The 24,556-nt window shown below is 37.4% G+C and overlaps 1 protein-coding gene and 1 pseudogene across 1 annotated transcript; both read right to left on the minus strand.

Annotated features, from left to right (window-relative positions):
- Positions 1 to 4,407: 4,407 nt before the first annotated feature.
- Positions 4,408 to 5,377, minus strand: LOC131254108 (regulator of nonsense transcripts UPF2-like). The gene is made up of 2 exons (XM_058255118.1): positions 5,082 to 5,377; positions 4,408 to 4,821 (listed from the first exon to the last, which is right to left on the minus strand). The coding sequence occupies exons 1-2, from the start codon at positions 5,309 to 5,311 to the stop codon at positions 4,719 to 4,721; spliced, it is 333 nt and encodes a 110-aa protein (XP_058111101.1). The 5' UTR covers positions 5,312 to 5,377; the 3' UTR covers positions 4,408 to 4,718.
- Positions 5,378 to 5,644: 267 nt separating this feature from the next.
- LOC131254367 (nucleoside diphosphate kinase 1-like) lies at positions 5,645 to 19,533 on the minus strand (annotated as a pseudogene).
- Between the last annotated feature and the right edge of the window lie 5,023 nt (positions 19,534 to 24,556).

Genomic DNA, 24,556 nt, shown 5'->3' on the forward strand with positions numbered 1-24,556 from the left:
ACTATAAATGATTTACAGTTAACCCCAACAAAGAGTTTGAATTTCATTTGATAATACAATTGATAGTAAAGATGTAAATGATTTATAAAATGATCTGTAAAAATGTTTAAGATGCAATAAATTGCAGTCCAACTGGTTGGACTTGAGACTTCTTAATTCTAAATATTTAAGATGCATTAGATACTTTAGTATCTTTGGTTTTTCTCAATCCTTCTGTCATCCTCTGTCTCTGCAACTTGAAAGTACTTGGACCCAGTTTAGTTAAAAACAAGCACATCCATCCTGGTGGTTGTTAACAGTCCAATCATTGAAAAATCAAATCATGTGATTCGAATGCACTTGATTGAAACCCAATTTACATTTGGAAGATGATGGTCACTTGGAAGCCATTGCTCAGCTCATGTCAAAACATGAGCCCAAAAATGAGGTAGATCAAAAGCTCAAGCTGGACACACCACAAGAGGTTTAGGTTTAGGTTTAGGTTTAAGTTTAGGTTATAGGTTATAGCTTTAGGGAATTGAGAATAGGCTAACGTTTGGATGAACCACAAATTTCAATCCATTGGCCTTATCGTGGGAATGGATTTGTTATCTCCCAATGTGCTTTTGGTTGGAGCGACATAAAGTAGAAACCAAATTCCATGGATTATGATTTTCTATCAATTTTGATAAAAAATGACTATAAAACGTAAATAACCTAGCAGTTGTACTTTTGATTTTTTGTAAATGCTAACATCCTGTTTAGCATCTTAGATTTGGTAGTAAATGGGTATATTTCAAATGCAAGTAACTGTGTCATATGTGTAACAAAAGTGACTCTATGCTTCTAATATATTAGACATATAACATGCTAATGATACTTCAATTCTATTCAATTATTCAAACTCTTTGTTGGGGTTAACTGTAAATCATTTATAACTTAAAGCCAAACAAGACAGGCTGTAAAGATGTAAATCATTTATAACTTAAACCATTAACATGCATCCAAAGCTCAGCAATCTCATGTGTCATAGTAATAAATTATTGGTCATTGTATTATTGGTTAAAATAAAATTGTTCATCTCCATTCTTTGTTCATATGGTTCTTGCTCAGTGGTGAGTAGTAATAGTCATGTGTAGAATAAACTTGCTCTCATGAAGCTTGATGATCTGAAATTGTTTCTCTGATATTCCATGATTCATCTCACTACTAGGATTCCCTATTATTATATATCATGTGGAAATGCATCCCTGATATTGATTGCTGCAATACCATGGATGATATTACTAATATTACATTTGTTCTACATGATAGAAAAGAAAACCAATAAACAACCAGCACCAAAAATGAAAATATGAAGAAAAATTGTGTTTTGATTTATATAACATGTTAAATTCATTAGCATTTTGGTTTCCCTGGTGGTTCAAAAGAATTTATTTTGTACCATCCAACAAGTATTTTCTTGAATCAGTTCACCCTGATCATAACTAGCGGAAGGAATATACCTAATTCACATTCTACATTGGCAAGCTCAACAAAAAGAATTTATTTTGTACAGACCAGCAATCCTCATTTTATCCAAAGCTCAGTTGGACCACACACAGGAAAGAGTGGGGTAAGTTGTTGTGGTGGTGGTGGCTTAAAACGTAATGTATCGCTATTAATGGTACATGTGCCTATAGGTGATAAGTTCTCTTTCTTTTTTAATGCTATGCAATCTAACAGCTTAAATCCAAATAGGGAGGCCAGTGTGATTCACGAATAGGTGAGAAAAGACATCATACATACACAACTTATCTTAAAACAGGCACAACATGTTTAGAACCAAAATAGGTAATATGTATCATTACGTGATCATGCTATATCCAATATCCAATTAGCTGGGCCACATCATTTGAGAAAAGATGATTTATCTATACAGGTTATCTGAAAGTCATGTGGGACCCACTGGTTTGGAATTTAAATGGGTAAAGTGTGTGATTATATACAAGCAGGTTACATCCATGTGAACAGGTTATACCATATGATTATATGAACAGGTTATCTAAATCATGGGTTGATCAATTGACAGGCCCACCATGTCCAGTCGGCCAAAAATTAGGCCAGTTGGCCATCATGTGTATGGCACATGAAGAAACAAAAATTATAGCTTAAAAGGTTGACTAACAAATAGGCCCTAAAATGGATAGAGAGGTTGAAAATTCTCCATAAGAAATGCCATGTATCTCTTTTAAAAAAGCACACGAAGTTGGCATATCTACAACCCGCATGCCAAGCGGCACGCTTGAGATGGGCCACATATCAAGTTGAGCCAAATGGTAATGTAAGATTATCCAAATGGGCCTTGAATCAAAATTGCTATTTAGGCCAATATATACCAAGTAAATTAATTCCATGAAAATATGTTAGCCAAATAAGAGAAATGGAAATTAAAACCAATTTGTAGGAAACTTTTCTGTGAAAACAAATGGCAAAAATATCATTTGCTTCCACCCCATTTCTTAGAAATATCATTTCTACAAAAACATTGTTTCCTCTTTTTCCATTCTACAGATCCAAACAGGCCCTTAAGGAGCTGTAATGGCTAGAGAGATGGCAATGAAGAAAAATATTAAGTTTGTTTAAGGTGGATGATCACCCACCCAAGATATCGATTTCTTCTTTCCTTTATTTATTCATTTTTCCCCCTTTTCTCCATTTTAACACCCTTATGTTATGGGTTTCTGAGAGGGCCATAACAAATTGGTATCAGAGCCATGGTTGATGAGATGTGCTTCAGAAATTAAAGATGGAGATGAGGCTGTTGCAGGAAGCTGTGGAGAACATGAGCAAGTCACAATGGAATAGCTTGCAACAATGGCAACTCATGTCCTTCAACAAGGAAAAGTTGGATTGGTTGCTGAATGAAGGGAATCCGGTCCATGATATGGAACATCACTTCTCAATGTTCATAGAATATTCCCAGCATGAAGCAAGCAATTCAAGAATGTCGGATTCGGCTATTGATCAAAATGGGCAGCTAATGCTATCGATGGAAACATTGGAGCACCAATCGGGTAGATGAGAAACCTTAAAAGAGAATAATTGTTATTAAAAATAAATAAATTTTGAGGGAGATACAAAAGAACAAAGATTGGTATTCACCATCCATTGATGGAATTTAGTAGAAGGTGAAATTTTTATGGAGACAAATTGTTTATATAAGGATTACTTAAAAACAAAGGATTTGAGAGAGGCAAAGAATAATATTAACACACCATTTGATTACCTATGTACATTGTTCCTTAGGCATGTCGAAATTTATCCATTTTAGTTGAAGGTTAGTATGTCAACACAAGTGGATATATAACCGTTTTCTTTTTCATTCCATTTTTTGGAGTTGAAATCATAATAAACCTGAACTTCCCATTCTCTGATTTTTTTGGTGTTTCCATTTCTTTGACTAAATTTTTTATAATCTTTTTAACAATTGAAACCCAGCTGAATGTAAACACCTGCCGTTAACTTCTTTTTTTTCATATGGTGTTTTTTGAACTATGGGTACAACACCGTCAATCATGAGCCCAATAAGCAAATGGCATGCAAGGTTGTACATTAACAAAGACAACCTACACATTAACTGACACCACCAGAATGACTCCAGTACATTAGCAGGCTAAGAGTGGCAAGTCCATGATCAGGTTGAATCCTTTCACAAAGAAAATCTCTAGTGGTCCTAACTCCTAGGTATGTGGGAGGCCAGAAGACAACAAAAAGCACACTGAACATGAAATCCAAGTTGATGACAAGGTTTATCTTCAGTTTCACACATATCAGCCATTGCTGGATGGTGTGGCATGAGAACCCAGGCATTGTTGCCACGGCAGTTTCCAACTTCAACACATGAGAATAAGGGTTGTCTAAAGCAAGAGGAATGCCAAGTTTCACTTTAGGAAACACCCCGCCCCCCAAAATTTTATTTTAGTAACTACATTAATCACGCAACAAAGTATCAACAAATTCGAGTTTCAAAAATGTTAGCAAGCATAAACAGCTAAGAAGCAGGAGCACAAGCACAAAGCATGATTAGAAGTGGGAGCAGCACCTGGTTAGAAAGTTTGTGCAACTAAGGTGGTTATAGTCAACTGATCAATAAGGTCCCGGCTCACGCAGCCAGGAAGCCTCGGCAATAAACCATCCAAATTTGTTCCATCAAGACTTTTCAGCTTCTCCTTTTCTTTCAGCATCTTTTTCCTTTACTTTCTCCTTGTCAGAGTCGCTAATCTTTTCTTTTTCTTTATCCTCTTTGTCCTTACCTTTTTCATCTACTTTTCCATCCTGTGAAAATTCAAAATCGGCAGAGGCCTCTACATTGTCTTGTACCACCATTTGACTCTGGTCTGGCTCTGGCACCAATTCCTTAGGACCGAAAAACTACAGTAAGTGGGATGATAGAAGAATAAATCATCTTAGGAATGCCACATACATAGAATAAGGGTTGCTTAGATGCGCCCCGGAATGCAGATGGTGCTGTTTTTGCATTCCCAGATCTGCATTTCGGGGAAGCAGGCCATTTGGGGCATCCCTCGAACATGGATGGTGGGTGAGTGCTCCCATCCACATAATTGCAACCAAAATGAGCATGAGATAATACCAGCAGCCCTTATCATTGAGCCCTCATCCAGATAGTGGTCAGGCTCCCCTGTCCGCATTTTATTGGTAGCCCTAAGCATGCATAAACTATAGACAAGCAAATATATTCAAGAAAGAAGAATCTTTACAGTTTGTTGCTCTTGTGTCTTCGCAGATTGCTCATTCAGCTTTGGTTCAACTTCTCCCAGTAATACAGCTGGAACAAATGCTCTGTAAAGAACATAGAAAACAATCTTTAGGATACCTATATTAAATAAGGAGATGATCCTTGATAGAGTGGAATTGTGGAACAAGATTAGGGTAGCCAACACCAATTAGTTGGGATAAGGCTTAGAATTGAGATGATGATAACAATGATTCAACAGGAAACATGGACAGATACATGACCAGATCCCCAAAAATGTCTGACAATAACCCAGAGTCTACAACTATCAGTTGATGGAAAAAAAAAAAACAGTGGTAAACTAGACCTGAGATCAGGTAAACATTCATAAAAGGCCCTTGTATCTTCATCATCCCATATAGGTTCAAGAGCAGAAGATTCTTTTCCAGAAGCAAGAAATGATGAATCTTTTCCAGTCGTAACCCTAGTGTGACCATCTTCCGGCATTACAGGAGGTTGCATTTCAAGTGCTTCGGCTAAACTGCAAAGAAAAGGTTTGATGAGAACGCGAAGTGGATATATCCAATATAGAATCATCCAAAAGAAAATAAAGAAACACAAGAATGAACTTATATCATCAACTACGCAATCATTTCAGAAAGCAGTATCTTTCCATTTCCTTAATTCTTCTCTACAGTCAAAAACCTAAAATCAGCCATGGTGGACTTGACCATAAGCACAGCAGAGACTGCCTGTTGCCATTAGTTTTGGTGACTTCATAGATAGTACAGAAAAACAGATGAGCACTAAGCATGTTTCCAATGGTGCTTATTTCCAATAATCTGAAGAGGGATTCAGTAATCAGACATATCGAACAACAATCTAAGTTCAGCATCCCTTTTAAAATTCAAAAGAAGAGAGTTTAAACATTCAAGGAGACAATAAAGACAAACAAGTTGACAGATAAAAGTATGAAGAGACACCACGGAATAAGTAGTCAAACGACTTCCTTAGCTTTTCATATGCATTCACATTTTCATCACTGAGTTCTCCTTTAGCATTCAAGACCTTTGCATTTTCATTCTCCATCTGCCACAGTGACTGTTCAGCAAAGTAGTTATCATCAGCAAGTTGGCAGATTAACCACATGGAAAATAGAGAACTGGATAACTAAAACAGGGAGTATGAAGAAAGAAAAAGACACGTACAGTGATCAAGCCATCAACCATGTCCAAATTGGTATCCACTGATAATACAGGCATCTGAGACTAAAAGATTACGGGGGCGTTGGGAAGATACTGATACCCAAAGGTCAAAACAGTACAATGGCACCAAAATACAAGTGGCATTTATTCGTGACCTTCCCATAGGTATCTCACTTGTGATTTGGGGTGTAGAGGATGGGAAATGGAAGAATGCTTAATGCGGCATTTTACACACCCATCCATATGCAAATGGCGTCTTGCTGTTTTGGAAGTCCCGACTACTATTTAATGCTACATCCAAATGCTACCTAATTATGAAGGCCAAAATCCACTGGACACATTAAAAACCAACTCTAGTAAAGGTGTCACGATTCTTACAGTATGTTCAGACTGAAGAAGATCAGCAGAGGCATCATAATAGGAGTAAATTGCCTTCTTGAATAGTTTCTTTTGATCTGCAGTGATGTTAAGGCCCCTAAAAAACTGCATCAAATTCAGCAGAAAATCATAACCCATAAGAGATGGAAGCAAATCAGTATTGTTGAAGGCTGAAGAAAGGAACAAGTATATGCGAGCTAATCCAATGAAATCAACTGCAAGAGATTTTAAGACTTTTTGGAAAATTATGCCTTACATTTCCCACTGTAGAGAAAGTAACACTACCAGTTGTATGCAGTGTTTTCAGTATCTTGTGATATCACTGATATATCCGTTATCCCAGCTGGGCGATACAAAACCTAGCTTTAATAGCCATTTTTCTTGGTATCATGCGATATATCCACACTTCACCACCCTAAATCTCTAAAACCCTAATCCTAATTTCCCCAAAATCCAAAACCTAAAATTCCCAAATTTCAAAATCCCTTGTCCAAATCATAAATCCCTAATTCCCACAACCTGAAACCCTAATTCCCAAAACAAAAAATATGAAAATCTTTAGATTAGGGCTTAAACATTCAATGTTTGAGAGAGACATACCAACAATGGCGAGGGATTGACTTAGGGGATGCTCGCTGGAAAGATTCATGCTCGCTGGAAAGATGGGTTGTCGGATTTGGGGAAGAAATCCTTCGTAGTGGCAGCGAGATTGAGAGAGAGGAAGTGGGAGAGAGAGAGAGAGAGAGAGAGAGGGCGAGGGAGCAAGAGATCGGGAGGGAGAGATCGGAAGGGAGAGAGAGGATTAGGGAATGCTCTGATTAGGAATCGGAGGGAGAGAGAGAGAGAGAGAGAGAAATAGCATGTTTGGGCGTAGCTCTGTTCCGAGCGCGCGCCCAAATTTGGGGCATTTATAAGATTTACGGAAGTGCACGGTCCGGACAGGGGCTCCGTGGGGACCACCATGATGTATTTGGCTAATCCAATCCGATAAATAATTTTATTGAATTATTTCAGTTCATGATACCAAATTTAAAGTATATTGAAGGTACAAGTGGACCACACTATAAGAAGCAATTGTAATTTAATATCCATGTTTCCCACCGTGTGGTCCACTTGAGCCTTCGATCTAACTGATTTGTTTTTTCATACTCTAAAGTAATATTTCCAAATATATGGACGGCTAAGATAGAACATATAGTTTTTTTTAAGCCCTCTCAACTTGTGTATGTGGTGTGGCCCAAAAAAGTCACTAATTGACTTGATTTTTTAGCCCCAAGCCCACCATGGAATGGTGCATTTGACTGATTGGGTAGATGTTTGACACCCATCACGGTGGGGCCCACACAGCTCGACCGTATGAGAAGTTCCCATGAGCTCGATCGCATGGAACCTTTTCCCACATATATATATATATATACACACACACACACATATAATAGATTTAAAAATTATTATATATCCATCATTAAAATCCTCCTCAGGCCCACTGTACTATTTATTTGACATCTAATAGGTTGATTAGGTCATACAGGGCCAGGCGAAGGGGAAAAACAAAAATCAGTTTGATCCAAAACTTTTATGACCCCAAAGTATTTTTTAATGGTTGACGCTCATTCAACACTGTTTCCTGGAATGTGGTTCACTTAAGATTTGGATATATCTCATTTTTTGTCTCATACCGTAAGATGATCTTTAAAAATAGATAGACGACATGGATTAAACACATACATCATGGTAGGGTTCACAGAGCACCAACCACCAGCCATTAGATGGTGTTAGGGGGAGTAGTCAATCCGTTCCCCTTATTTGTGGTGTGGTTCATTTAATCTTTAGATATGATTCATTTTTTGGATAATTCTCTAAAATTATCTTAAAAAATGGATGAACGGTGTGGGTTGATCCCAAATTTTCGGTAAATCCAAAACTCAAGTGTACCATGCCACGCGAAACAGTGTGGAATAATGATTTCCACCGTTGATACCTTCCTTGGGCCCACAATAATGTTTATTTGACATCCAACATGTTCATAATATCAAAAAGATATAAATGAAGAGAAAACACAAACATCAGCTTGATCCAAAACTTCTATGAATGTTTTTTTAATGGTGGACATTCAGTCCCTACTTTGTAGTCCACTTAAGCTTTGGACTTGCCCCATTTTTTGGTTAATATCTTAAAATGATCTGAGAAGAGCATTGAACGGTATGGAGAAAGTCAATCCATGACTTAGGTGGCCCAAGAGCTTAAAAATAAAGTCAATCCATGACTTGGGTGGGCCACACCATATAATATAATGGAGAGAGGTTTCCTTAAAACATTCGTAATCATATATTGGGTCTGCTTAAATGTGATTCACATATCCAATCCACTCATTATGTGTGCCCCACTTGGATGCGGGGTCAGACCAATTTTCAGCCGCATCTAAAACTCATGTGGGCCCCACCAAGTGCTTGTAAATTTTTTAGGATGTCTTCACATAGTTTTAGATGGTATGGCCCACTTGAGTTTCGTATACAGATGATTTTTGAGATATCTCATAACCTAAAGGGGACACATCAAATCCACGGTGTTGATGTTCGACACACATCATGATGGGGCCCACAAAACTTACTAACATCAATTCTTAGGTTCTCACGAGATCAGTAAGTTGGGTCACAATTTTGACCAGAATATTTGGCCCATTTTACATGTCTGGTCCATTCACTCTATTATACTGATCAATACCCTCAAATTGACTAGTTACTCACTTCAATCAGGTTACATATGAGAAAAGATATTGGGTATACCAAGATTGATCAACAATTTCAGTGAAATTTGATTTAAACATCTGAAGTTATTTACTCTTCAATTTGAACTGATTAGATTGTCCAAAAATGGTTAAATGTTGTTCATAATATCAAAAATATATGAATGAATATAAAACACAAACATCAGCTTGATCCAAAACTTCTATGGCCTCCAAGAAATTTTAAATGGTAGAGGTTCAATCACACTATTTCCTGTGGTGTGGTCCACTTGAGCTTTGTATATGCTTCCTTTTTATTCTTTAGAGCTCAAATTATCCGTTAACATGGATGAATGGAGTGGATAAAATAAATAAATAACAATGGACCCCACAGAGTTGACTCTGGCAAGGGTAACAAGTAACTCACCTAAATGTAGTAGAGAAGGGTTTCTTTAAAACATTCATAATCATATATTGGGCCTGCCTAAATGTGATTCATATATCCAACCCACTCATTATGTGTGTCCCACTTGGATGAGGGGTCAGACCAAGTTTCAACCGCATCCAAAACTCATGTGGGCCCCACCAAGTACTTTTATATTTTTTAGATGTCTTCACATAGTTTTAGATGGTTGACCCACTTGAGTTTCGTATACAGATGATTTTTGAGATATCTCATAACCTAAAGGGGACACATCAAATCCACGGTGTTGATGTTCGACACACATCATGAGGGGGCCCATAAAACTTACTAACATCAATTCTTAGGTTCTCACGAGGTCAGTAAGTTGGGTCATAATTTTGACCAAAATATTTGGCCCATTTTACATGTCTGGTTCATTCACTCTATTGTACTGATCAATACTCTCAATTTGACTAGTTACTCGCCTCAATCAGGCTATGTATGAGAAAGATATTGAGCATACAAGATTGATCAACAATTTCAATGAAATTTGATTTAAATATCTGAAGTTATTTACTCTTCAATCTGAACTAATTATATTGTCCAAAAACAATTAAAGGTTCAATTAGTGGATGTACTTAATAATTTAGTAATTTTATTTTTCACAAATAATTTTCAATTTCCTTTTAAAAATAACTTTTTTTTTTCAAAATGTATATTTTTTCTCTTTTAACAAAATATCATTTTTATTAAAAAATATTTCAAAAAATATTTAAAATAAAAATTCTGAACTTTTTTTTTTCAAAATCTCAAAAAATTTCTCATATTTTATTTTTTTCTCAAAAATTTCAAATCGCCAATTTTTTTCTTCACAGGCATCATTTTGTTCTCAAAATTTTTCTCAAACATTGTTAAAATTTGTAAACTTCTCAATATTCTTTTTTATGTGATATTACAAGTCATTTAAATATTACCTTTTAATATTACAAATCATTTAAATATTACCTTTTAATTATATAGATAAAAAAATTTCCACTCATATGATATAAAAACTACACACACACACACACACACACACACACACACACTCAAAATACAAAATCTAGTTTTCTTTTTTAAAAAAAATATATATTTTTTTACAATTTGTCAATTTTTTCACAATTTCATTTAATTTTTAAAATTTTCTTTTTCAAAATATCATTTTTTTATTGAAATCTTGTTATATAACTTTTTAATTTTTCTTTTCAAAATACAAAATCTAGTTTTCTTTTTTAATACATACATACATACATACATACATACATACATACATACATACATACATACATACATATATATATATATATATATATATATATATTATATTTTACAATTTATCAATTTTTTCACAATTTTGTTTAATTTTTTAAATTTTCTTTTTTAAAATATTATTTTTTAAATATCACTTTTGTTATACAACTTTTTAATTTTTCTTTTCATATATATATATATATATATATATATATATATATATATATATATATATATATTTGCAATACCCGGGCTTAAAACCCTGTTAGTCCACTTGTCAAATGGCATTTTCTTATCGAATCTTTTTTTTCAAAATTATCAACATTATTAAAAGTTCTTAATTTTTATTTCAAAATCTAGATTTTTATAAATTTACATTTTTTTTCAAAATCTAAATTTTTTTCTTCAACATTGTTAGTTATTTTTCTAAGTTTTTTAACTTTTTTTATTTTCGAAATTCATAATTTATATTATTCTTAATGTTTGACTTGAGCATTAGAGACGATTTAGGACCATATCTAATGCAGGCGGTCCTTAGAAGTCTCAAATAACCATAATAAGACGGCTAAGGACCATCTCTAACAGAGACGGTCATTGACAGTCTCCAATAGAGACTGCTAAGGGCCGTCCCTAATCCAACCTATTTTTTATTCACTTCCAACACTAGTAAAAGACGGCCGATGACCGTCTATAATTGAGACGGTTAATGACAGTCTCAGATTACCAGTACGAGACGGACAATGACCGTCTCTAATACAAACTCTCTTTGACAGTCCCTAATCACAGGAAAAGACGGCCAACGACCGTCTCTAATTGAGACGGTCCTTGACAGTCTCAAATTCCAGCATATAAGACGGTCATGGACCGTCTCTTATTCCGGACGGTCAATGGCCGTCTTTTATCTGCAGTTAACGACGGTTTTCGACCGTCTCTTATTCCCGACGGTTAATGGCTGTCTTTTATCTGCAGTTAACGACGGTTTTTAACCGTTTTAAATGATTTTTCAACGTTCAAAATTTTAAGACAATAATAAGGACGGTCAAGGGCCGTCTAAAAATTTAAAGACGGTTTACAGCTGTCTCTAAAGCGTCTTTAAACTAAGCAATTTTAGAGACGGTCCAGAACCGTCTCTAAATCCGTCATTTTTTTCCATTTTTCACGTAGTAGGAGATCTTCCTCCCTCCATCCGAGGCCTCCTGTTCCTAGATAGAGTAGGCCTAAGCTCAATACGTGAGAGTTGAGCCTCCTTTTAGATGCCTTGCCCCATTACGATAGGAGAGGAAGCCTCCTTTTCTTGGTAGCCCATCCCGAATGTTTTTTCTGTTTTCATTCCTATAACTTTTCGTCCCTATGAATGAAATGTTACTAGTTTTTTTGAAAAAAAAAATTGTTGAAAATCAAATGGCCATCGAAAATTTAGATATCAAATGTCCCATCGCATCTTTCGATATGAAGGAACGCTAGAGGCATTGTTTACACCCATTTTTGGCACCCTGAGATGGACCAATAGGAATATGTCATGTGGAGACACTACATGTTTAGCATATGTAGAATTTGTACTCACAACTGAAGAGATCCGCTTCTTATCTTCCTTCAACATTATGTTTTCTGTCATTAATGAGATTGCATAGACTCTTATCAGGCCCTTTAAGGGGATAAATTACCATCTCATGTCAGTGGCCCTAATTAACGTGCCCATTAAGTAAGGTAACATGCCTAGCACGTCTATAAAAAAATTCGCCGAATAATCATATCCTATCCCACAACTGGATATAATCTCATCTGCGAAGTCATCTGTCACAATCCTTCTAAAATAGGAGATTTCTCCAAATATGTTCGAAGAACCAGTAATGATAATTATTGATGTCTCAAATCTTTTTAACAACAGGGTTTGTCGATGCCATCGAGCACTGTTCGATTCCATCGAATGGTTACTCGATGCCATTGTAAAAATCCAGAATTTCCCATGTTGGTTGATGGACACTTTGGGTGTCCTTTTTTATGTTATCAAGTGGGGTTTGATGCCATCAAAGGTTATTTGATGACATCAAAGTCCCATCAAAGTGACATCGAGAAAATTTAAAAATTTCATATTTATTTGTTGGAACATTTTGGTGTTTGGTTCGTTGTTCAATGCCATCAAATGTGTCATTGAACTATCGTGCAGAGTTACGTAGAATTGTGTAAATGCGGGATTTCTTTCCTATTCTAATTGTCATTCTCTTAAATGTTATAAATAAGGGTGTAATCAGGATTAGGTTAATACAAGCTTTCTAATTCATTCATAGGGTTTCAAGGGTGTAGCTTGGGTGATTCGAGGCTTGTTCGAATTGGGTAATCTTTATCTCTTGTAATTTCTTCTTTCATAGTGCATCATTTTCGCTTTGTGCCATGGTTTTTTTCCTGAAATAGTTTTTCCACATTAAATCCAGAGTCTTTGTGATTGGGCTTGATTGTGCGATTGGAATACTTTTCATGATACATCTCTGTGTGCTTCTGCGGTTCCCCAATAAGTGGTATCAGAGTTAATCGTTGGGATGTGGTTGAATCTGAAAGCAGGGTATCAATGTCTTATAATCCTAAGTTCGATGTTAAGAAATATTTCGAGAAAATAACTTTGAACTATGGAAGGTCAAGATGACCAGTCTTCTAGTTCAGCAAAGATTGGACGATGCCATCCTTAAGAAGCAGTCAGATTCTTTAACAAATGAAGTATGAAATAAGATGGATAAGAAAGAAAGAACCTCTATCCAATTATACCTAACGAATGAGGTCCTCTATAATGTCATGAGTGAGAAAACTGCAATAAGTACATGGGCAAACTTTGAGGACATCTCGGTGGATGTACTTGAAGCTTTAGTCGTTCAATCTACGGATGGCAGAGGAAGGTGATGTTAAGGCCCATATTAGTAACTTTAAAAAAATAATTTATAAATTACTAGGTATGGAGGAAATGGTAAAAGATGAGGATTAAGCATGCATCTTGTTGAATTCTCTCCCGGCCTCATATGAGTCATTCAAGGACTCATTGTGCACCAGAAGCTCTGGCACTACCTTGCATCTACGGCTCAACCCTTTATGGAAAGGCGATGAGAAAGAAAAACCGTGGTGACGTGGGTACCTCTATTGATGCACTGGTTATGAGGGGACGAAATTCTGATCGAAACAGTGGATCTTCTTAATCGAGATCTAAATCCAAGGGAAATAACAATGGAAAGTTGAAGTGCTGGGACTGTAAGATGTCTAGGCACCTGAAGAATGATTGAACAAATCCTAAGGCAAGAAAAGAGAACTCAGATGCTTCTTTTAGGGAGGCTAACACTGTCGAGTCTAATGGAGGAACCAGTGGAAGTGATGTGTTGTCAGTGTCCATGGTCAGACACTTATACGATGATCATAAGGACGAGTGGATTTTGGATACTGGGGCATAATATCACATGACTCCTCATCAGAGTTGGTTCACCAGTTATAAAAAGTGTGATGGTGGCCAGGTATTTATGGATAATGATAATGTCTGTAATGTAGTGGGTGTTGGATCAATGCGTATCAAGATGTTTGATGGCATGTAGCATACCTTAACTGAGGTCAGACATGTTGCTGATATGAGGAAGAGCATGATATTTATTAGTGCACTCGAGACACTTTGGTGTAGATTCACCAGTTTCAATGGTGTCCTTAGAGTTTCAAATGGGGCACTCATAGTCATGAGGGCACAGAGGAGCAAGAGCCTTTATAGGTTGATCGAGAGCATTTCATCGGGTGGAGCTGCAACATCTATAGCAAATTTCACATCTACACGTATGTGACATGCATGTCTGGGTCATATGAGCAAGTGAGGCATGAAGGTACTTTATAACCGTTGTTTAATTCCAATCTTTAAAAGTTTAGATTTTAATATATGCGAGCATTGTATATATTGTAAACAATTTATGATATATTTTAAATTTGGTAAACATGTATGTAAGGGCATTCTTGATTATGTGCATTCTGACATATGGGGGCTGACACCCGAGATTTTCGCTGGAAGATTGTCATAGTTCGTCACGTTCATGTACGACTACTCAAGGAAAGTGTGGGTTTATTTTATTAAAAATAAATCCGATGTTTTCATCAACTTCAAGCAATGGAAGGCGATTGTTGAAAACAATTAGGGTGAAAGGTGAAGGTACTAAGAATAGATAACGGTGAAGAATTTACTTTAGGTGAATTTAATCAATACTGTAAAAATAAAAGGATCGTGAGGCACAACACAGTGCGCCACACACCAGAAAAAAATGGTGTGGCTTTGCAAATGAATCGAACTATCTTGGAGAGGGCCCGATACATGATTAGTAATGCTGGGTTGGGCAAAGAATTATGGACTGAGACCATTAATATAACTTGTTACTTAGTGAATTGGTCTCCTTCTACAACCATTGATTGTAAAATTATAGAGAAAATATTGAGTGGTCAGTAGGTAGACTACTTGGGATTGCGTGTGTTTGGTTGTAAAGCTTACTATCATGTACCATCAGTTGAGATAGGTAAGCTAGACCAAGGAAGCAAAAAGTATATCTTTGCTAGCTATGGTGGTGGTGTGAAGGGGTACAGGTTGTATGACTAGGTCACACGAAAAATCATCATTAGCCATGATGTCAAATTCGACAAAGGATCCATATTCCATAAGGATGTGCATGAGGAACCTAAAATTTTGGTTGTGAACATTCAGGTGGACACATATGATACTCAGGCTGATACAGATACGCAGACAAAGGTACAGGTAGAGCATCCACCTATGAGAAGGAATCCACCGCAGAATCCCAGGTTAACGACGAGATACAGGTATGACTCTAATGTCTCATATATCCTCATTATGGATAAAATGGATCCATTTACTCTTTAGGAGGCTCTTGATTAGTCGGATGCCAAAAAGTGGAAGGTTGTTATGGATGATTAAATGGACTCTTTATACAAGTACAAAACGTGGGAACTGGTGGAGCTTCCTGTCGGCCGAAAGGTAATCGGGTGTAAGTGGATATTCAAGAAGAAATATGATGATACAAGGTAAGGTTGGTAATGAATGGATACGCTTAGAGAGAATGTGTTGATTTTACTAAAATATTCGCACTGGATGTGAAGCAAGTATCTATCAGATTCATTTTGAGGCTGGTTGTCCAATACGATCTCAAGCTAGAGACAACGTATTTAAAAACTGCATTCCTGTATGGGAAATTAAAAGAGCAGATCTACATAAAGCAACTAGAAGGTTACAAAATAAAAGGGGTAGAGAATAAGGTTTGCAGGTTAAAGAGGTCGTTATATGGCCTGAAACAGTTGCCTAGGCAGTGGTATAAAAAGTTTGATTCTTTCATGATAAGTCAGAAGTTCACTAGGAGTGAATATGATCACTGTGTCTATTACAAGACACTGAGTGATGGCAAATTCATTTTCCAGGTTATGTACGTTGATGACATGCTTATTGCCAATCACAGCATGGTTATAATTAATTTACTGAAGACTCAGTTATTAGGGACATTTGAGATGAAAGATCTTGAGTTTGTAAAGAGGGTTCTCGGCATTGATATACATAAAGACAGGAAGAAGAGCAGGCTTTGGTTATCTCAGGTAGAATACCTTGAGAATGTGATTATTAAGTATGTGATGGACAAGGCAAGATCGGTCAATGTTCCCCACGTGACTCACTTCAAGATATCCTCAGAACGATGACCTAAAATAGATGAAGAAAAGCAAGTCATGTCTTGTGTGCCTTATTCGAGCGTGGTTGACAGCTTGATGTATGTCATGGTCTGTAGTAGACTGGATAATTCATATATGGCTGGCGTTGTTAATAGATACATGTCTAACCCCATAAAACAACACTAGCAGGCAGTGAAATGGCTAGTTCGATACATTCGAGGTACGCAAGACTAGGTCTTATCTTTTGAGAAATCAGGAGCCAGGCTAGTAGGCGATGTGGATTTTGATTACGCAGATAGTGTGGATAGTAGAATGTCGACTTTCGGTTACTCGCTTATGCTAGCAGGTGGAGTGATCAGTTGGATGTCAAAGCTTCAATTTGTGGTGGCTCTTTTCACAACTGAAGTTGAGTATATGGCAGTGACTAAAGCATTCAAGGAAGGTATTTGGTTGAGATGGATGATAAATCAGTTGGTTCTTTAGCAGGAGGTCGTGTCGGTTAATTGTGATAGAGAAAGCGCGATCAATTTGACTAAAAATTTTATTATCACTCATGTATTAAACATATTGATGTTCGTCATTATTTTATCTGACAGGTGCTTGAGGAAGGAGGTATGACTCTAGAAAAGATTCACACCAGCGTAAATCTAGCTAGCATGCTCACTAAGATGGTTCCCTCAAAGAAGTTCAAGTTTTGTACAACTTCTTTGGGCAATGCGTAAAAGGAAGATGGAGGATGCATGAGAAGCAATGGTGGAGCTATGACACAAGGAGGAATTAGAGACGAGGACAAGAAGCTATGAAGAATGAAGATTGAAGACATGATGGAAATTGTTGTTGATGTATCAAATCTTTTCAACAACAAGGTCAGTCGATGCCATTGACAGACCATTCGATGTCATTGAGCATTGTTCAATGCCATCAAACGGCTACTCGATGCCATCGTAAAAATCCAAAAATTTTTGTGTTAATTGTTGGACACTTTGGGTGTCTTGTTCAATGCCATCGACTGGGGTTCGATGCCATCAAAGGTTGTTTAATGACATTAATAAAATCCATGTTTAATCATTGAAACATTTTGGTGTTTAGTTCAATGACATTGATTATGTTCGATGACATCAAAGGCTGTTTGATGCCATCGAAGTGTCATTGAACTATTGCACAGAGTTATGGAGAATTGTGTAAGTATGGGATTTCTTTCCTATTCCAATTGTGATTCTCCTAGAGGCTATAAATAATGGTGTAATCGGGATTATGGTAATATATTAGAGCTTTCTAATTCGTTCCTAGGATTTTAAGGGTGTAGCTTGGGTGATTCGAGACTTATTTGAATTGGGTATTCTTTATCTCTTATAATTTCTGCTTTCATAGTGTATTATTGTCGCTTTGTGCAGTGGTTTTTTTCCCGAAAGGGTTTTTCCACGTTAAATTTGGAGTCTTTATGATTGGGTTTGATTGTGCGATTAGAATAATTTGCTTGATTCATCTTCGTGTGCTTCCACGGTTCCCCAACAATGATCTAGAGATTTTGAGGACCAAGGAATCGAATTGACTTCTAAGCCAACCTAGACGCAGTCTCAAACCCAGATTGTAAAAGGATGGCTAAACCGACATCAGGTCATATTCTATATGATATATGATTGGAATCAAGAGAATGGGAGATTTGGTCTGTTCGAATGACATATTAGTATCAGGAGTCAAATCCCTCTAATACTCCAAACCATCACCTTAGGGATGGTTAAATGTAGGAATTGCTTTGATCCGGACTGTTTAATACCTTAAAGTGGACAAGGTGGGCTACCAAGAAGTATTAAGTGGCCATGTTCGATAGAGATGTATTTAAGATTTTCACACCTTAATCCGGTTGTCTTCATCGGAGGAACTTTGGCGGTCCCAGGCCTAGTCTTTAGTGGACCACGAACATCACCGCGAAGGATCAGCTACGAAAGAAGATCCGAGAATCCAGTGAGCATGAAATCCTTTCTTTCTAAGGCAAGTCCCGATTTGCTAAGGGAGAGATTACATATCCGGGAAGTCCGCATGAAGGATCTATAAATCCAGTGAGAGGCTCTCACCACCTCGAAAAAGCTATAAAATAAGCACAAGAAGAATAGCTCGAGGTTTCACGCCAAACGCATCTATCTACTTTTACTTCTACATTCATGTCTATTTTACTTTTCCTAGTTTAGTTCGCAATTGCCCAGCGGCTCCCACTGCGGTATGTTTATCTTATGAGTAGGCTAAATATTTGAGACCTTAAGTCACCAAATTACCATGTTCATCTAAGTTCCGATTCAGTTGTCCATCTCCTGATCATATCCTTATGAACACCTGCCTCGATTGTCTATTCCAATAGGTGTACCAGGTATTTATCTAGTTTCTCATTTTTATTTATATATGGTCATAATGCACGATGATTGTAACATATCAAGTTATTAATAGCATTGATTGTGTTTAGCCTAACTTATATTCTCTTTTGTGAAAGTCTTTCATTCTAATTGACAAATACCACACTAAAGTGTAGGTGTAATAAAAAGTCTTTAAGATAGGCAATGCTGTATCTATTGGTACAAGGCAAAAAGAACTCATTCGCGAGGGCTAACCCATATACTCGCATAAATTGCCTGAGTACAGAGCACATTAATCAGTAGTAGAAAGGACCCTGAACCCGATCACGTCTCCAATTTGCCCATCTCGATGCAAGGGCACCAACAATTCAGTTATTCCTGAGGAAGACGGTGATGGACCTTATCACGTCCATCCCTGCATCACACGCTCTCAATAGAATCTCTCTCATGGATGATATTCATGTCGATCTGGACCGCAAAATTGCTACGGATGGTAACCGGAGCGAAGTCAGAAGGGTCAATGGCCCCGATGATCTTCCGGCCCGTCATGACGACATTCTTACCTTCCCAAACCATCGTGACCACCAGGCCGGAGATGACGTAATCAACGAGGCCAGAGAAGAACGGCTTGGAAGCTACAGATCTTCGCAGTGCTTCTCGGCGAACGGACGGTCCACGCTTATCAGCTTCAAACCTTTAAGAGAGAAGCCGTTCTTCTCAAATCTGCTGATAATCTCGCTAAACAGGTCTCTTTGAACACCATCGGGCTAGATCATGATAAAGGTCTGCTCCATCGCCTCTCTTTCTCTCTCTGCCTCTCTCTCTTTCTCATATACGAACCCTAGTTTTTTTTTTTTCTCTTGCTATTTTCATGAAATCACCAATTTTTTAACTTAAAAACCATTAAAATGATTTATTTATTTATTTTTTTAAGTTTATTTATTAATTTATAATATAATATTTTTACTAAGATTTTCCTGCTGAGAAAATCGTCATCTCCTAGGAAATCCCTAGGCCAAGAAACTGGTGAGAACTAAATTTGTATTTTAACTTGCCGGTTAAACTTTGACATGGAGAAACAATAATTATTAAAGAAAATTGCTAATGTCGCCTCCTTCACGTGATCTTAGCAACGTACCCAAATCTTTGTGAATGACGTGGGACAAGCGGGACTATCCATTCAATAGCACCAACGCCTTTCAAAGAACTAGTTATGAAACCGTATGGGATCAAGCCATGGTGCAAGAATCAGGCTGATTAGGTGATCCAAGCCAACCAGTAGAAGTAATTTTATTTCTTTTCCTTATTTAGTATATGATAGGTGGCATCGGCCTTTTTATGATGCTCACCCGAAAGCAATGTAAATCCAATTTTTTGCTACATATGAAAGCGCTTTCCTTTAATTTATATAAATAAAATAAACTAAAATAAAATAAGCCAACCAGCAGAGGAACGCTAATTGGATGACCTCATCCCTTTATATCAGGACAATTTGTTCTAACCGTCCATTTTTTATGAGCCGGTGGTTGGAATCTTCAAACCAAAGTGCTACTTAAGAATCCTAACCAATGCAAAGTTAGATGTATTCAGGTGGATGGTTCATGATCATGATTAAACCTCCACTTGATCTTAACGGTCCATTTCCCATGCTATTGAGCGGACACTTTCTTTTGGGTTTGGGTTACTTTCTTTTGGGAGGGTAGGTTTTGGGCGTCGGTTTGGATTACTTTCTTTTGGGTGGGTGGGTTTCGTATGGCTGGAATGTAATTTTTTTATTTTTTTGATAACCTTTTTTACATTATATACCAAAAAGGGGGATATACAAGCCCCTCGGCATCACAAAAAGAACGATGCCTCACCTATCATATAGTAGAGAGGGAAGACGCTAGGCCTCCCTCAAGTAATCTAAACCAACCCTATCAAAGAAAAGAAGGCCCCTAGTGATCGATGGGAGCTCTGCCTAAGACGCATAGAAAGAGCTAACTTGAGATGTGCTCCCTCTTTTAGCTAGATCATCCGCTACGGCATTTGCTTCCCTCCAAACTTTTCATCAACAATCTGACCCTCGCATACCAGTAACACATGGACCACGATGGATTGGATTGTAATATCTTAGGTTTTTACATCTGATCAACCTGGGGAGTTAGGGTTATTCTTTTACATTCCGCTTGATGCTTGAACGCATTAATGCAGAACGTTAACGTTTGATTTGAAATGAAAAAAACAAAAACAAAAACAAAAACAAAACAAAACAAAACAAAACAAAACGGACACTTATGATCATCTGGTTGGCATCATTTTTTACAAAAATTACTTGCCCATAGTTATACAAAGGAACAAACTGTTCAAAATAATAATTAGACATCTCACATATCAATTAAAAGTTTTGGGGACCCCATGGGTACTTTTAGCAAAACCCTAATAATAATAAATAAATAAAGTGCTTGAAGAGCCTTCTTGAAGACAACACGAGCCTGAATTTTCGTCTATGGCATGATTAAGGTGACCACATAAAGGTATCCAATGATTTTAAGGGCACGTTCAAATCTTAAGTTGTTTGGTGGATCTTAGTTGCTACTGATTCATCACATAAGTATGTTTGGCAAGACTCTCTAACCTTCCGCCTAAGAGTGACACCCACCACCTCTCTCTCTCTCTCTCTCTCTCTCTCTCTCTCTCTCTCTCTCTCTCTCTCTCTCAGGTTAGTAGCTGTAGCGCAGAAAGTGCAAACTCAGGGCATTGAAGAGAAAGGGCAGTTGTCAAGGGCAGTTGTCATGTACTCAACCCAAAGGGCTTCAACATCCACCTATAATAAGAGATGAAGGCAGGTGAGGAAGCCCTTGAGGGAGAGTGCATGCAAAATGCCCTGGAAGACGCAGAAGAAATAGATTACCCGCACACCATCCATGCTTCATAACAAAGCGAGTCAACTACTTATATAGGGCCATGCATGTGGGGCCCATAAGATCTTTGATCGTTTCCTTTGGCTAATTGATGAGATAAAAGAATAAATTCCTCTTGTTTGCCAACTTGGATCTCTTTCATAATCTCAATAAGAGATATTTTTGAAGATAAAATGCTTTATAATCTTGGTCATGGGCATGAGTCGCAGAGTTGAAGGTGTGTACGTGGAGGGCCCTTTCTTAGCCGGTCGATGGTGATTTAAGGGCCAATCTTATTCGTTGATTTTCGTTTTCCATGCTTCATGTATCAATCTGGTGGGTACCACTTTGATGGACGCGAATTTCCCGCAACTACTCATTGTAGAGAGCTGTACGACAAAAGGTTCTGTGGGATCCACCGCGAGATCTGTGTTATATCTGCTCCTTCAATCTGTCGTACCAGCTCATCCTAGAATGTGGGCCTAGAAATTAGAAAGATCTAAAATACAAGAGGCCCACACCAAAGTAAACAATGGGTATGGAGATGCTGACTATTGAAACCTTCTTGTGTCCAAACATGGCCTAAATAAGAGGAGTGTTTTGATATTCTAATAAAGTGTGATGAATTATACACAAGTACTGAAATATTATACATTTGCCCATAATCCAACTAATTTAGTGCTCGTTTGGCAGCGTAGAATGGGAGAGGGATTTGTACAGATATGTTGTTTTTTTGGTTGTTTGACAGCAAGAAATTGGTGCTTTGGATTTGAGAGGAATCCAAAGCTCAGAAGAGCTCTCTTTTTGAAATGCCAGTTTAGAGCTATGATTTCAAATCCACTAAAATCTGTGCGTATCAAAATCCACCCAATTTCAGGGGATTTCAAAATTCTGGGCATCCTCTTTGTGGATCGGCTGGGCCTGGCCTTATTAGAGTCCTTCGCCGCTTTAGTTTTTAGGCTGTAGAATCTTTACAATAAGCAGCCCGTAGGTCTTTTGTGCCAATGGGCTGCCCGAATGTATCTCCACCCTGTATAGCCCCTTCTGTTAATAAAATTCTCTTCCAAAATACACACACACACACACATGTTGGCCAACAAGCTTAAAAAGAATTGATACACATTATGTGTCATGGTTTGATGTATCATAAACCAAAAATTGGTCTTCTTTGATTAGTGAAGAAACAAAACCAAAGAAACCGGTTATTAAAATCCGACTCCCTGTATTTCCTGCGAAAGCTTTAGCATGAAGGTAATGCTCTGAAAATCTAAGTGGGGCCTATTGTGGGATTGTTTAAGAAATTCACCCCGTTCATCCGTTTTTCCATATCATGTAAGGGGTTGAGCCTAAAATTCAACCAAATCCAAGTCTCAAGTTGATCATATTACAGAAAACATTGGGAATAATGATTTCAACCATTAAAATCTTGTTAGGCCTCACAGTGATGCTTATTTGTCATCCAATCTGTTCATAAGATCATACGGACATAAATGAAGAGAGAAAACAAACATAAGCTTGATCCAAAACTTCCCTGGCCCCCAAGAATTTTTCAACAGTAGACATTCAATTCAACTGTTTCATGTGGTGTGGTCCATTTGAACATTCTATATGATTAATTTTTAGGCTCAGGCCCTAACATTATATGGTAAAATGGATGGACAGAGCGGATCAGATATATAAATCATGGTGGACCTTGTAAAGTTTACTCAGTACACTATGCGTAGCGAGTTACTCGCCACGCAATCTGCTTCCTGGCAAATAGGGCCGTTCGGGAAACGGATTTGCTACTCCCCTGCCACCAACCAATGGCAGGTGGTCGGTGCTCTGTAGGCCCCACAATGATGTATGTGTTTCATCCATGCCGTCCATCGATCTATTTTTTAGATCATTTTCAGATATGAGACCAAAACTAAGGTATATCCCAATCTCAACTGGACCACATTATAGGAAACAATGTTGAATGAACGTCGACTATTAAAAATGTTTTGGGAGCCAAAAAAGTTTTAGATCAAGATGATATTTGTTTTTTCACTTCATCTATGTCTGTATGACCTAATGAACAAATTGGATGTCAAATAAACACTACAATGGGTCTTAGGAGGATTTTAATGGTGGATATCCAATCACTATTGTTTTCCTGTGGTGTGGTCCACCTGAGATTTATATCCCTTTCATTTTTGAGATAAAGCCATAACATGATATGTAAAAATGGATGAATGACATGGATGAAAAACATTCATCATGGCGGGGCCCATAGAGCACCGACCACCACCAACGAGCTAGTGGCACCGTTTCCGCCCGTACCGCACTAACGCAAAAGAAAGGGAAGCGGATTGCGTACTCGGTACCCTAAGCGTAGTGAATAAACTTTGCAGGGCCCACCTTCATTTATGCATTTTATCCAACCCGTTCATACATTTTACCAGATAATTTTAGGGCTTTAGCCTAAAAATAAAGTCTATAAAAAGATCAGGTGGACCACACCAACGTAAACAGTGTGAATTGAACTTCTACTGTTGAAAAGTTCTTGGGGGCCACAGAAGGTTTAGATCAATCTTATATCTGTTTCTTTCCCTTCATCCATTTTTGTTTGATCTTATGAACAAGTTTGGTGAAAAATAAACATCACTGCATGCCTTAGAAAGGTTTCAACTATGGAAATCAATACTTCAACTGTTTTATGTGGTATGGTCCATTTGAGGAGTGGATATACTTGAATTTTGGTCTCAACGCCTAAAATGATCTTTAAAAATGGATGGACGGAGTGGATAATATTCATAGTGGATCCAACAAAGTTTACTCAGTATGGTGAGAGCTCACTTGAGTAACTCAGTACGCAATCCGATTTCAGAAGAACGAGAACGCGGATTGCGTCCTTCGATTGGTGGGGCACAACGTGATATGTGTTTTATCCACATCGTTTGTTACTTTTCTC

This window comes from Magnolia sinica, chromosome 8 (assembly GCF_029962835.1).
Source record: "Magnolia sinica isolate HGM2019 chromosome 8, MsV1, whole genome shotgun sequence".
Lineage (NCBI taxonomy): Eukaryota > Viridiplantae > Streptophyta > Magnoliopsida > Magnoliales > Magnoliaceae > Magnolia > Magnolia sinica.